The sequence below is a fragment of the Furipterus horrens genome, unplaced genomic scaffold (assembly GCF_987537825.1).
Source record: "Furipterus horrens unplaced genomic scaffold, mFurHor1.1.pri manual_scaffold_10, whole genome shotgun sequence".
Classification (NCBI taxonomy): domain Eukaryota; kingdom Metazoa; phylum Chordata; class Mammalia; order Chiroptera; family Furipteridae; genus Furipterus; species Furipterus horrens.
Window position 1 is genome coordinate 101,076,424 of NW_028327180.1, and position 14,179 is coordinate 101,090,602.

At 65.7% G+C, this 14,179-nt stretch overlaps 1 protein-coding gene across 1 annotated transcript in view; it reads right to left on the bottom strand.

Annotated features, from left to right (window-relative positions):
- Positions 1 to 14,179, bottom strand: part of SDK1 (sidekick cell adhesion molecule 1) — a 458,950-nt gene that overhangs the window by 31,221 nt on the left and 413,550 nt on the right. Inside the window, exons 29-32 of the mRNA XM_090288675.1 lie at positions 8,934 to 9,128; positions 6,069 to 6,270; positions 4,980 to 5,083; positions 2,150 to 2,220 (exon numbers count right to left, since the gene is read on the bottom strand). Coding sequence (XP_090144801.1) covers positions 2,150 to 2,220; positions 4,980 to 5,083; positions 6,069 to 6,270; positions 8,934 to 9,128 — 572 coding nt within the window. The remainder of the gene's footprint in view (positions 1 to 2,149; positions 2,221 to 4,979; positions 5,084 to 6,068; positions 6,271 to 8,933; positions 9,129 to 14,179) is intronic.

Below are 14,179 nucleotides of genomic sequence, written 5' to 3' on the forward strand. Positions count from 1 at the left end.
CAAGTGGCGAGAGTAGGCACCAACCGCAGGGCACGTCCCGAAGAGGCCCCGTGGCCTTGTCCCCCGCCAGCGGCACCCTGCTCTCAGGGAGGCACCTGCTACAACACTGAGTCTGTCCCCCGCCGAGTACGCTGCGCGGGACGCGATCTACAGCGTCAGGCGGTATCTTTGCTAGAAAAAGCCTCAACGTCTGCTGGAGAAATCTGCCCCTGCGGGGGGCTCTGCCTCTGAGTGACAGGCCGCGCGGCCCCCGCAAAGCTCCCGAACAGCCAGCTCTGATGCTGCGACCAGAGCAGCGTCCGTGCCTGCCAGGGCCGCACCCAGCGCGCTCCCGCTCCCTCTGTCTAGACCCTGCGCAAGTCCAGACTCTGAGCCGCGCTGGACCCCAGGGACGGCGGGGCCCGGCTGTCCGCCTGCAGGAATCGAACCTCACGGGCTGCGACAGACACCCCGAATTGCAGGCGCGTCTGCATTTTAAACCTATGGCTATAAACTACTGAAGGTTTACAGGTGAAACGCTTCATCTGGAGTGCCAGCCTACGCTGGGGTTTCGTAAACTGCTCCTGATTTTAACGCGTCGGTTGCCTGGAGGTGACAGGCACATATTTGCACATTGTGTCGTGTCCCTCCCGCTCTGGTCTCCTGGGATGAGCCTGTTCTTTTGGGCTTGGGAGGGGCCTGCTGATGGCACATGCGCTGAGTTCCACGGGGCCATCCGAGCGCAGCCCAGGGGTGAGGGGTCCCCAGTGACGGCCGGGCCACATTGACGGCCACTTGTGTGGGGCAACACGTCCCAGCCCTGAGCGCTGCCCTTACGGAGAAGGGACTTCCCTACTCACCGCAGAGCCAAGGGCCGTGTCTGCTGACACCGCCTTTCTGGTACAGCGGGCACAGCAAGAGGGACCGACCCTCTCTTGGTTGATGGCGTTAGGGGAGGGGGAGTCCTACTTAGGCGGAAGTCAGGGGTGCGGAGGGCTAGAGGCCTTTGGTCAGAGACCCGTGGACACTCGGTAGCCCCCTGTGACCTCCCAGTCTGACAGGAGGAGCTGGAGCCCGATTCTCAGGGTCATGGCTGTCCAAGGGCGACGTGGGCCTGCAGAGCTGCGGCCAGGTCCGTCGTCTCTTTCCCGGGGCTCCGAGCCGAGCTCAGGGCACGTGCCCCCCTGAGGTAGGGTGGGCGCCCCATTGACCCTTTGTGGTTCCTATCCAGACCCTGACAGCCCGGTGAAGCTGGGAACTAGAGCCACAGTGGTGAGCTCCAGTCTCACAGGAGAGGTCTTGTGGCCACCTTTTCAGGTTCCTTCCCATCCCCTCCAAGAAGCTACTGTCAGCAACAGACAAGCCATGGTGAGTTGTCATGATGGCTCCGTCCGTGCGCAGCTGATGGGGACCCTGCTCTCTACCCTGTGTGCTTACTGAGGTCACTGCCTGTGTGGGAAGAAGCAGGCCCTGTGGTGGCCAGTCATCAACTTGCCCTGGCTCCTCCCACCCAGAACCCTGGTCCTCTGCTCCACGCAGGCAGGTGTCTGCTGGCCTTGGCCCTGCCCTGCCCTGCGCCGAGCCCCCACGGCTCCCTGCAGCCTTGCTCGGCAGTGCCGCCCCTCTGCAAGTCTGTCTTCAACGCACACACTGTTAGCGAGACACACCCACACGGGAAGCCAGGCAGAGAGGAGGCGGGTGTTCTCTCGAGACCTCGTTAGCCGGCTAACATGACCACGGGGGGCGTGGCTGCGCCCTGGAGGGGAGGCCCGAGTGAGTGCCACGCGTGTGGCCCGATTAGAGGGGATTTCTGTGGGAAGGAGAGCGGCGGTCACGGGCCCACCGCCCTGTGGGACGCGGGCAGGGGGGCACGTCCATGGCAGCCCTGCCTGCCACCTCTACGTGGCCTGGGACACTGGGTGCCTTGATGCCCTGACACCCGGATGCCCTCCCAGGGAGCAAGTTCAAGTCCGCCAGGCGTGTGCTGACAGCCAGGCTTCACGGCCACGTGAACGGCTCCTGGATGCCCCGTCCTGGTGCCCAGCCAACGCTGGCGTTGTGCTCAGACCCCCAGTGCGGGCCAGCCCGCAGCCAGGCCGCAGCGTGACGGTGCTGGGCGCGCGGGGGTGGGCACGCGGAGTGGGAGGCCCGTGGGACCCCAGGCCCTTACCTGCCACTGGACCAGGACAGAGGAGGTGGTGTGGGGTGTCACCGAGACACATGTTGGAGGCTCCCCCGGAACTGGAATCCAAGCCCAAAGAACCAGGATTAGAGGGTCTGCGGGCCCCTGACCCCCCGCCCTCGGGAAGCTGACAAGCCCACCCGCGCCCCCTCTCATCCCTGTGGGTGCCCTTCTCCCCCCTGTGCAGCCGGTGCTAGCAGAGCAGGGACCCAGTCCTGCAGTGGCCACATCCCCACAGACGGACCTGCACTGAGGCACCAGGGGAGTTGGTGTCTCCCCACTGGGGCCACTAATGCCAGTGGGGGTGCCGGGAGCCCCGCCAAGAGAGCCTTCCTGAGCCCCAGACCCCCTCAGGGGCCCACACCTCCTCCTTGAGCCAGGGCACCAGCTTCTGTTTGAGGGAGTAGGTCAGAGCGACTCTGAATGGGACCAGCAATCTGGCCAGGGCACGGGGCTCGTGGCTGAAGCACTAGCATGACTGTCACGGAAGGAGGCTGGCTCCTGGTGGCTGAAGGGCGGGCATTCCCAGCATCGGCGGCGGCTCTGTTCTGCTCTCTGGTGGGACGAGGTTGGCCTGGCCTCTGCCCGTGGCTGCGCCCTGTACCCTGGAGGCTGAAGCCTCCCGGTCCCGTCGGGTGCTTGCCCTCCCCGTGGCCCAGGACCCTGAACCGACCCTTTCACGGCTCCCCCACTCTAAGGTCCTGGGACCCGACACGGCCACGTCAGATCGTCTCAGATGGGGCGACTTGGGCGCTGTCCTCGGCCTGCCCCACCCCTCCTGTGTGCCTGGCCCACCGCTGCCCCCACAGCCCAGGCCACCTTCTCCGTGAGTCCCCTCCGGGCCCCCAGGCCCCCTCCCACAGCCTGAGTCATGCCTGAGTCACCCCGCCTCCAGTCCTCTGTCCTGCCTCAGGGACAGCCCTGTGGGGACGCTGGGCCTGCCACCGGTCGGCCGTGAGCCCTCACCCAGCCTTCCTGATGCTGCGGGCACGCCTCTGCGGCCTAAGAGCCGCGGCAAGAGAACGTTTTTCGGCAAGTGAGGGGGATCGGAGGTCGCCGCCCCACAGAGGCCTCTTGGGGGATTATTTTAAGCGGGTTATTTTTTAAGAAATGAAAAACCTAGGAAGAGCCTTTCCCTCCCCCCTCCCTGCCTAAAGGGATTCAGGTGGAAACGCGTGCTGGAAGGACGGCGGTCGCCTCAGCTCAGCGTGGCTCGTGGGAGGCAGGCCCGGAGGGTCCCGGGGTCTGTGTGTTGTGCCCCCTGAGCCCCGTTTCTGGGAGGCCTGGCAGGTCTGCTCCTTCTCACCGCCCGCACATCCTCGCCCGCGTCCCCTCTGGAACCCCCATGCCTCGCCCCGTCGCTTAGTCTGGAGCAGCCTGAGAAGCCCTCGGCCCAGCCTGTCCCCAGGCCCGTGCCCCGGGCCCCGCTCTGCGCCTGTGCGCCTGTCTCAGTCAGCCTGGTCTCTAGACCAGACGGAAGGATGGAGAAGGGCAGAAGGACAGTGAGCTCCCGCCCAGCACAGAGCGCCCAGGGCCTGGAGCCGGTCCCTGCCCGAGACAGGCCAGCAGGAGCAGGGGCGGGAGGCCGCGGGTGGAGACAGGCCTGCGGGGAGCCCGGGAGGCCGGCAGGGGTTGCCCAGGGAGACGCACGCTGGCCGAGCCGTGTGAGGGCCCGGCCTGGGCGTCCTGGGGCTGGGCTCGCGCCCCCACGCACAGCCCCAGGGACAGCTAGCCCGGCCAGGGCGCTTCTCTTTCGCCTGAGAATCAGCGCTTTGTTGCCATGGCACCGCGGCTGGGTTGGGTGTAACATTAAAATGGGAGCCGTAAAGACAACCCCAGCATCTCGAGGGGTCGGCCCCTGGCTGTCCCCCGGCTCCCTGAGAGCAGGCCAGGGCCGTCCTGGGAGCAGGCCCTGAGGCCCCGGGCGCTATCTGCCTGCGGCTGAGAAGCCGTGAGGGTCCCCCTGAGCCCTGCGGCTGGCCCCAAGGTCGCCTGAGGCATCTGCTGGAGAGGCTACACCCCACGCTAGAGAAGAGAACAACGAAGCTGTGATGACCCGGGCGAGCGGCTAGAGATTCGTCTGTTTAAAAATGGATCCCCAGGGCGCTCGGTGGAAGCCCGTGCTTTGCAGTGGGGGGAGGCGGCGAGGGATCGTTACAAAGTGCAGTGGGCGAGCCCAGTGTGCGGGTGCCCGTTGGGGCCTGGGCCGCCACGGCGATGCTTCTTGTCCTGAGTCTGCCCGCCAGCGCAGCCGTGTTGGGGGACGCTGTCCCCCCTCGCTCGGCCCGGCAGCATTGTGACTCAAAGTCCCCGTGGGCCTCAGGCCCAACGCCTCTGAGCAGGACGGGGCAGGGGGGGTGGGGTGGGGGTGGAGCCGCCTAGCACTCTAAGGGGTCTCGCTTCCCCCACTTAACTGCGCTCCTGGCCAACGGTCCACCTGGGGAGGCTGCTGAATGAGAAACACCGGACACCTCTCAAAACCCCGCCACCCGGCGACATTCATTTTTAATGACCCTATAAATTATTCAGTTTCTGGGATGCTAATGGGTCACAGGAGCCTGGAAGCCCATCAAAGAAAGTCCCTTCCACTTGGAGGCCCTTCAAGTCTTCCCAGTGCCACCGGCTGCCCAGGAACGCTCTGTGCCGGCTGTCACTAATGGAACCCCACTGCCCCCACTCTCTCTGCGGTCTCGCAAGGGGCCCCAGTCTGGCTCAACATGAAAGTGGGGCCTCTCTCTAGAGCCAGTGATTCAAGTCCAAGGGCAGCGGCCAGGAAGTGGCCATGTCTGTCTGCCTGCCGGGGCCCCCACTCACTCACCGTCCTGCAGTGTGGTCACCGCCTCCGTCTCTGCGCTGAAGTCGCTGTCCCCAATGTCATTGGTGGCCTTTAGGCGCAGCTTATAGGAGGTGAAGGGCCTCAGCCTGCATGGAACACGGAAGGAACCAGTGACGGCCGGCGGCTCTTCCCCCGGCCCACCCCAGCTCCTGGGGACGTCCTCCTGCCTGTGACCCCTGGCTGGCCGTCCTCAGGGATGCCCCGGAACTGTCTGGAGAAGCCCCCATGACTGGCACAGACTTGCTGGCCTGTGGAGGGGTAGAAGTGCTCCCCAGAGCGGAGGGGAGCACAGCACTCCCCGGCCAGCAGATGGGGCTTGGCTGAAGGCTCCTGGGGAGGCTCCCGGGCAGCCGGTCTCTCCTCACTCCGGGGCCAGTTGCACCAGCGCTTGCTCCGGTCCCGAGTGCGGAGGAGGGCCTGCCTCGTCCACCACGGAGCGCTCCAGGGCATGGGCCGCGCTGGCCTGGTCCAGCCTGTGCCCCCTGCCCCAGCTACAGGCAGCGCCCACCCACCCGACCCCTCCCGTGGACTAAGCCTGACATGGTGCCAAGCATGTGGCCAAACGAGGCCCTGCAGCAGGGCCCACGGCGGTGCCAGCCCCCCTCCGGTCTCTAAGGAAGTGAGTGGCGGGCCTCCTCAGTCAGGGTGATGCCCGCCGTGCCCCCACCAGCGTCCCTAACCAGTGTCCGTAACCCGCCAGGGCACTGAGCTGAAGCCGATCTGCCCGGCTGCCCCGGAGAGAGCACAGGGAGCGGACGCGGCTCCGGGGCCGACTTCAGTGCTGCCTCCTAGGGGCTGGGACGCTGCGGCCCCCGCCGCCCGGCTCACTGCCCCGTCAGGAGCCTGGCCAGACCTGGGGGAGGGGCTGGGGGCCATGGGGCAGTTGGTCCCCAGGACACAGAAACCCTGGGCCCCGGACCAGAAGGAGGCGTGAGCTCTCCGTGTGCGCCAGCTTGGACCGTCCTGCCTCCCTCCTCTGTGGGCAGGGGCCGGATGTGGGAGGGCCGGGGGGTGGGGGACCCTAAAGGGCAGCGCTCCGGACCTGGGTGGGGACCCCTGGGCTCCCAGTACCTTTCGACCACACAGGCTGTGGCCTCGTGGCTGACGGAGGAGGAGTAGGTCTGCCACTGTCCCGCCGGCAGCTCTCGCACCTGCACGGTGAAGTAGCGGATGGGGGAGGCCCCGTCGCTGCCCGGGACCCACTCGAGCCGGAGGCTTCGCGCGGTCACTTCCGCCTGGGGCACCAGGAGCTCCCGGGGGGGCGCTGGTCGCTCTGCAACCAGAGGACAGACCAGAGACGCATGAGAGGCCGCTCTCCCGGGAAAGGGTCCCCTGAACCTGCCCGTGGGGCACTGCTGACACCCACAGACGTGCCGCGTGGATCGGATGATCTGAAGGTGACCTAGTTTGGACCTGACTGGAGACCCTGCATGCTCCTCCCTCAGAGCAGACAGACAGTGGTGAACCAACCAACCAACCAACATGCACTTCCCAATCGCCAGGCCACCGGGCAGTCTTGGGGTGACAGGGGGCCCCCAGAGTCCTCTGGGTCCCCATGACTCTCCTCCTGGTTTTGGGCTCCGTGTGTCTAGAACACCCAAGCCCCGTCCCTGGAAGTCCAGCGGTGCTGGCTGGGCCCCGGCATGGAGCTTGGCTCTCCCCTGGGGGAGGGGCCTGTCCTGCAGCGGGGGCAGCGGGGGGTGCAGGGGCGCAGAGTGGGGATCGGTTGCTCGCCCCGTCTCTCCTCACCCCATTGATTGCAAGGGGGGAACTCCACGGGGAGAAATGATTGTTTAATGGGTCATCATGAAGGTTATTGATTTGGGCTGGGACGTGCAGTGCGTAATGAAACAGTGGTTGATTGCCTGGGGACGGGCAGGGGACCCCTTGGTCGCACGCTGTCAGCATTCCTTCCCCCGCGCTCAGAGACCGGACATGTCCCTCCTGGACACTTCGGCCACTAACCAAGAGCCTGGGCCCCCTCTCCCCGCCCACAGGACAGAGTCCGAGGCCCAGGTGGAAAGTTCCAACTCTGCGGCCCCACCACCCCCAGCAGCAGCCCAGCTTCGGAGCCCGATGGCGTGTAAAGGCGCCTGTGTTGCCGCTCCCGTGGGGTTTGACCTCAGCCACATCAAGCCTTTAGCAAACCCCTGCCCCCAGAGGCTGGATGAACGAGGAAGGAGGCAACTGCCCTGGGCCCTCTGGGAGGGAATCAGGCCTGGCTGCCGACAGACACATGACACGCTGGTCCTGGGGACCCACCGCGGCTCTGGGCTGAGCCTCTTCCTCCATTCGGGACCCCGGGGGACAGGAGGACAGCCTCAGAGGGCACGCTGCTCGCGCGCCTGGCTCGCTGACGGGGAGGGCAGACACGATGCTGAGGGGAGGAGTGGTGTGAGTACACAGGAACACGGGAGAACCCCAGTGCTGGCTTTGGGGGTGCAGACAGCTCCTGGAATGCTGGAAAGCACCGTGTGCGGATCACCAGATGGGCGGCGCAGGGCCGCCTCCCCCTCCTCTGTGGGCCCGCACTGTGAATTCAGGGCAGCTTGGGCAGGTCTGGGACTTGGGGGCTTCGAGCCCCATGTCACAGCAGCGTCACGGCCAGCACGGGAGCCCGAGGCTTCCCTGAAGGCTGCTGTGGCTCGGAGGGGCGCGGCCACGCCATCCCCATCAGGGCTGGGAGACGGGGCGGCGTGGGGAGCAGCCCACGGGATGGCAGGGCCCGCAGGGGCGGAAGACTCTTCCCGAAGCTGGAGCCACGGTCAGCAGGGCAGGGCCCCCACGGCCGGCCTGCGGGGCTGGCCCCCGGCACTTCCTCCTTCTCTACCGAGCATAGAGCTTGGAATTGGCTGTGGGAGGAGGGACGCAGCAGAAGTCACCAGACACTGCCCACAGGGGGACCGGGTCTGGGGGCTTCTGGGAGGAGGTGGGACACGCTGGGAGAGAGGACTTGGGGCCCGAGGCGCGCGGGGCTGGCTGGCAGAGCGCAGATGGGGGGACAGCGTGGGCCCTTGGACACTTGGGGAGAGGTGGCTGGGCCAGGCCTGGGTCGTAGAGGCGTCTGGACTCGATCCGGGATGCCGGGCAGCAGAAGAGGTGAGCGTGCGTTGTGACTGGTCAGGGAGAATGGCTGTGTGAAGGGTCGTTCTCACGTGTCCCGGGGCCCTGACCGTGAGCCTTGTCTCCCAGCATCAGCCAGGGAGCTGCACCCGACGCGCCCCCTTCGGAGCGTGGCCAGGTCTCCAGCGTGGCGCTGGAGAAGGTCAGGCGAGGGACCCGTGAACTGGCCACACATGGGGCCACAGTGGCCTTGTCCTGGGCAGCCCCGCTCTTCAGGCTGATCGGCTACCAGGCGGCCGCTGCACCCAGGAGCCGCGTTTCCCTGGTAGGACACTTAGGGCTCGTCCCCAAACTTCAGCACACTCTGAGCATCACAGGAGCTGCTGTGGCAAAGCTGCCCGGGTGGTCACACGCAGCGAGGGCTCAGCCTGCTTTCCTCCCACTGTTTCTAGGTTAAAGATCAGCCCCTGGGTTCCAATGCTCCGTCCCTGAGGTTGTCCGCTTGATCTGGTGACGAGTGGCATCTGTGACACCAGCTCCAGCCCAGTAAGCACACACGGGGTGTCGGCCCTGCCTGGGCAGCTCTCACGACCCTGGATGGCACAGGGCCATGCCTTCAGGGGTCCCCGCACTAAGTGCTTCCCACGGATGCCCCAGGTTGTGTCAGGGCACAGAGAGGGGCAGGACTGGGCCTCAGGGCGGGCAGCTGGACGTGGTGTGCAGGACATGGGGGCTCAGGAGGTGCCTGAGAAGCTCTGAGTCCCCGCCCCCTGCCCCCACGTGCGGGGCCTGAGGGAGGAAGCCGTGCGCCCCATGCTCATAGCTGACGCCTCTTTCCTGGCAGCTGCGCCTTGAGCCGGGCCTGGGTCTTACCTCTTTTCTCAGTGGTGATGACAGTGGCCTCCAGGGGCTGCCCCCAGCCCTGCCTCGTCTTGGCTGACAGCCGGAAGACGTACGCCGACTCTGGGGCCAGCTCGGTGGCTGTGAACTGCCTGACTGTGGCGCCGACCTCCACCGTGGTGAACGTGTGGGAGCTGCTGCTGGCCAGGCGGTAGGCGATCTGGTACCCTGTGGGCGGGGCCGGGGCACGTCGGTCACCCAGGCCCCCAGGTGGAGCCTCATCCCGCCCCCCCCCCCCCCCAGTCCTGGCTGTGTTGCAAACCCAGAGCCCCATCTCCTCACGGCTTCCTCCTTCCCCGCCAGCACCTGGGAGGCAGAGGTGGTGCATTGGGAGGGCGGTCACAGCTGCCGTGATGAGCGGGGGGCCCTTGGGCGCCCGTCCCCCATGACACTGGTGTCCCTCTCATGCTTCATGGGAACAAGACAAGACAGCAGCCCAACGTCCCCATGGCCCTCAGCTTGCTGAGCGGGTGTTTCTGAGGGCAGGCCAGTGCTCGCTGCTTCATCCTCCCCGCGCCAGCCACTCCTGCGACCCTGCCCTTCCCCGCCCTGGCCCAGAACAGCGCCTCCTGTTAGGAAGTCCTGTCACCGGCGCCCTCCCGCCTCCAGGCCTGCAGCGGCGGAGGCCAGCGCAGTGCCAGCTGCCCCTCCCTCTGTCAGCCTTCCTCCCGCTCTGGTCCCCATCTGCGTGTGGACGCCCAGCTCCCTGCAGGGCTCTGCTTCGGCCCCTCCTCTGTCCCCCGGCACCCCCAGGCTTGGAAGCAGGAGGGAGCATGTTAATCAGCTCATCAGGACCCACGGCTGACCAGCCTCCCTGACGACCAAGCCCCCGCAGCTGCCCGCAAGGCCCCGCCGCATCCGAGGCCGAGCCCGCCCGCAGACCCAGCGCACGTAGCGCATCCGGCTGCTGTGCTCCTGCCGATTCAAAGCACAGCTGGCCCGGTCCCATCCACCATGTTAATGATGCCAAGTCAGTGACAGGGCTCTGCCGGGGACCCGGGCCAGCAGAGCTGACCTCCGCCCCCCGCCGGCTCCTGCAGCCAGGACCACGGTTGGCCCACCCAGCCTGCCCGTCCACCCTGCCCTCGGCGGCCCTGCCTGCCTTCTCGCACGCTCCTCGGCTCAGGGTGACCGAGCTCACTGGCATCCTCCCAGCTCTGCTCTCTGCCATCTGCCCAGCGACCAGGAGGCCAGGAGGCCAGGGCGCAGAGTGGCCTCGCATTCCGCCCCTAACCGCTGCCGGTCACTGCGGTCACCACACAGACAGGGGACAGCGCCGTGACTGTCATTTGCTGACAGGTGTTTGGGGCCCCCCGAACGACCCCGGCAGCCGCCGTGTGCCTCCGGTGGGCGTTTCTTCTCCCTCCCATGGTGGCAGCTGTCCTCTGATTCTGGACGTGGCCCAGCTGGCCTCGGGCCTCTGGCCTGCATGTCCTGCTAGACGCTGTCCCTCTCATGGACCCTGGCTGTCACTGACCTTGGCCAGCTCTCTTCCAGACCTTCCCTCCTACCCTTCCTCTTCTGCCTGCCATAGGGGGAGTCTGGTGTTTGGGTGAAATGGGAACTGAGTCCCCAGCCTTCCGGACCCCTGGACACCTAGCATCCTCACCACGAGGACGAGGAAGTCACTGCGGCCACACAGTGCAGCTCCTCCTGCAGAACTCCTCACAGTCCTTGGCTGGAGACCTCGCCACGGTCTCAGCAGGCAGCATGTCTACCCTCACGCTGCCCATGGCAGTAAAGCTCAGAGAGGGCAGGCCGTCTGCCTGAGGCCACACAGCACGTTTCCGGCAGAGCCAGGATGGAGCCCTGGGTCTTTCTGGCTCCAAAGCTTTTCCTTCTCCGTCCCGGTGCTCCTGCGAAGAGGGGGCACTCACCCCGATCCTCTGGCAATGGGACGTCCCCTTGCTCGGTCCCGGCTGCTGTAGGCTGTGTCCCCAGCGTGCTGTGGGTGACAGGCTCAGGCGGCGACCTGGCCCTGCGAACGCGGTGCTGTGTGACCGTGTGCCCGGAGCCTGGCTTGTTAGCCTTTGTGACGGGGGGCAGCCCCCGGGCGCTGCACGCAGGGCCTCGGTCGGGCCACACAGCTCGCCCGTCCGCCCCTGTCCTCCGCGGCCCGTCTTCCCTCTCACAGGAGGGCGGACACGACGTCCCATGAGGCACACCGGCTGCCCCGGGCCCTGCGCACTTGGCTCCGCACTCACGCCCACGGCTGCCTTTGCTCTGTCAGAGGTGTGCCATCGCTCTGCTCCTGCCAGGGGTTTATCATCTGCTTCTGGTTCTCCTGGGACGTAACCCCGAGAGCGACTGCGGAGACAGTTTCCTCCTCCTCCGGCCCTCCCGCAGCATGTGGGCAAAAGACGGGGAGGCCAGCGCAGTCCCCGGGCCGCTCCGCCTTCCCTGTCGCACGCCCTGGACGGTTATAGCGCCGCTTTTATTTCTCTCCGCCTCTCCGCCTCTGCACTTCTAAGCACATCTGCATCTCTGTCCCCTGCGTCCCTAACTCTGCGCTCTGACACTCACCCCTGCTAGGAAAGTGACGTGCATCAATGTCCCCGCGCCCCCTCTCACCCCCCCTCAGCCTTCGGGAGCCACAGTGTCACCTTCATGCTGCGGGGCTTTGGGTCAGGGCTGAGGGTGAACAGGGTAGCCTTTCCATAGACCGAAGGGGGCCGTAGGGGAGGCCAAGCTTCGGGGGGGGGGGCGGCGGGGGGGCCCGGCCTCTGTCCCAGGGCAGCGCTGCCCGTGTGGGGCTGCACTCCCACAGAGGCTGACGCAGACCTCCCTCGAGGCGGTCATCCGGGGGCTCGGTGACGGGCCCCCTTCCACCTTATGGCTGGAGGAGCCCGTCTGTGCCCAGTAATGCAGCAGTGGCCGACGTCATTGTCACACGGGTATCACAGACTAGAGGCAGGCGTGGACGACAGGTATTTTGCGAAGATGAAGTGAACGTCACAATGAGGCACAGAGGCTGTGCTGGCAGACACATGTTACCAATAAAAACAGGATCAAACTTAATATTTAAAATATCTCAAGAGTGAGGTGTGACCAGGGTGAGCGAGTTCACCCAGGGACCGTCATTCCTCGTGACGAAGAGATGCCAGTCCTCCCCAGAGGCGCAGAAACGAAGTGTAAAGAGTGGCAGCAGCGGAGCCACTTTGAAATGGAGCGGAGCTGCCGTCCAGAGGAGCAGCCTTGCTCATCTCACGTCTCCCAGGTTTGGGTGTTAAAATAGCAAAGCCACCTTCGCACCTAAAGCAACAGGCCTTTGTATCCTAAGACCCGTCTGCGAGGGCAACAAGCAAGCACCCGTGACCGTGGACTGACAATCAAAACATATCACTGCAGTGCCTCCTGCAGCAGCACCGCCCCGGAGCCACCCTGGGCCCTGACCCCGGAGCCACCCTGGCCCTGACCTCACTGCCGTCCCAGACTTGACTCTGAGCACAGGCTCGTGTCTGCACTCCTCCCACCACGGGCGAATGCACCCTTTTCCTTTGGAAGCGTGAGTTTGAAACTGCACTCATCCCGTGCGCACCCTGCCTCTTGGGGGACCACCAGGTCTAAGGGGGACAGGTGTGCGAGGCTGGGCTGCCCGCCTCCCTGACCACCTGCCACTGCGACTGGAGACAGCGTGTCCACTCCAGCCGGCTGCGGCCATGGCGCCGTGACGCAGTGCAGGCAGGCGGCATCGCACATGTCACTTGTGCCTACGGTGGGGCTGCCCCCGGTCCACACGAGCCCCGGAGGAGGTGCCTCAGCCTGGGGTTACACACCTGCCCTCCCCGTACTGGTCCTGACACAAGCCCACGTCCTCGAGTGCCCATCCTGGGGTCTGCTGAACATCAAGATTAACACCCGCACGGTATCCTGACGCGCGTTTAAAATGCCCTACGCTCAACGGACGAGAGCGCGAGGATTGCTCTGCGCACGAGCGGCAGAATGCGGGGAGTCTAGCTGCTGCAGTTTGGGAGAATCATGACAGATTGTGCTGACGGAGAAGAGTGCCTGGGCGGGAAGACACGTTATGTGATCACGTTACGATGAAGCGGAAACGGGGGCCGGTTGTAGCACCGCAGACAGGAGAGGCGGAGCGGCAGCGGGGGTGCCGGGCGGCCTGGGCTTCAACGTTGTGGGTGAGTCAGGATAACATAGACACCCAGAGGGGTGCGGCCACATCCTCACCACGTGCCCCGGGCGAAGACTAACACCTGGAGGGAGGAGCCGAGTGTGTTCTGAAAATGCCCGGAGGGTGGAGGAAGCCAAGCGTCTAGACAGAATTGGAAATGGGGGTGGGCTTCAGGCCTGACAGGAGCTCCAGGGAGGAGACACAGGAGAGATGACTGCAGCCTTGGGGGGCGGGGAGCAGTCTCCGCTGCCTCAGTTTGATGGGGTGGCTGTGGACTGACAACACCCAGAGCCGCTGTGGAGAGCCGGATCCAGGCCCTGCAGGCAGGCGCAGGCCTTCTGTGGACTGTGTGTCTCCGGGGCCATGCACAGCGTTCAGTAGAAGAGCTGCCTGTTCTGTGACACATCCCTGGGCCCCAAGGCTCGGGTTCCTGCAGCCGAGGGCCCCGGGGAGGCTGGGTGCCGGCCACTGTGGCTGAGAGCGGGTGGTAAAGCCCCGCCAGCACCCATTTGCTGTTCAGAGAACCCACAGCCGTGAGCCGCCCCAGGAGGCCCGCGTCCGCGCAGCCTGGGAGCCGCGTGTCTGGCTGGTTTCACAGCTTCTTCACTTGAGGACTGGGGCAGACAGCGCCTCCTTGGCTCAGGCTGCACGTGTGCAAACACAGGTCACATCCGCTGGGCTCCCAGCTCTTAGCAGGGTCCTCGCGCACTCTTTAGTAAGAAGCCAAAGGTGAGTGGCAGGCCCTCGGGAGGAGACTCCGGCGGGCTGCGTGGGCAGACCCCGCGTGGGCTTGGGGAGCACACGCGTCGCCTCACTTTAACAGCATGTACGGGAGCGGTCGGCGAGGGAGGGAGGGACCCCCACGTCCCCCAGAGGGAGGCTCTGAATGCTAACAGCTCTCCATAGTGAAACATTTATGCAGAACAGCCGTGTTTGCTCCCGCAGGCGCTGCCGGTGTGTGCTGGTAATTTCTTCTGGAAACGCAAGGCCGTGTTTGATCTGGGTTACAGCCTGCGAGCTGCTGGCGTTCACATGCTCCGAAGGCCGCTCGCCGGCGCGCGCAGTGACTCGGGGTCCCCGGCAGAGAGCG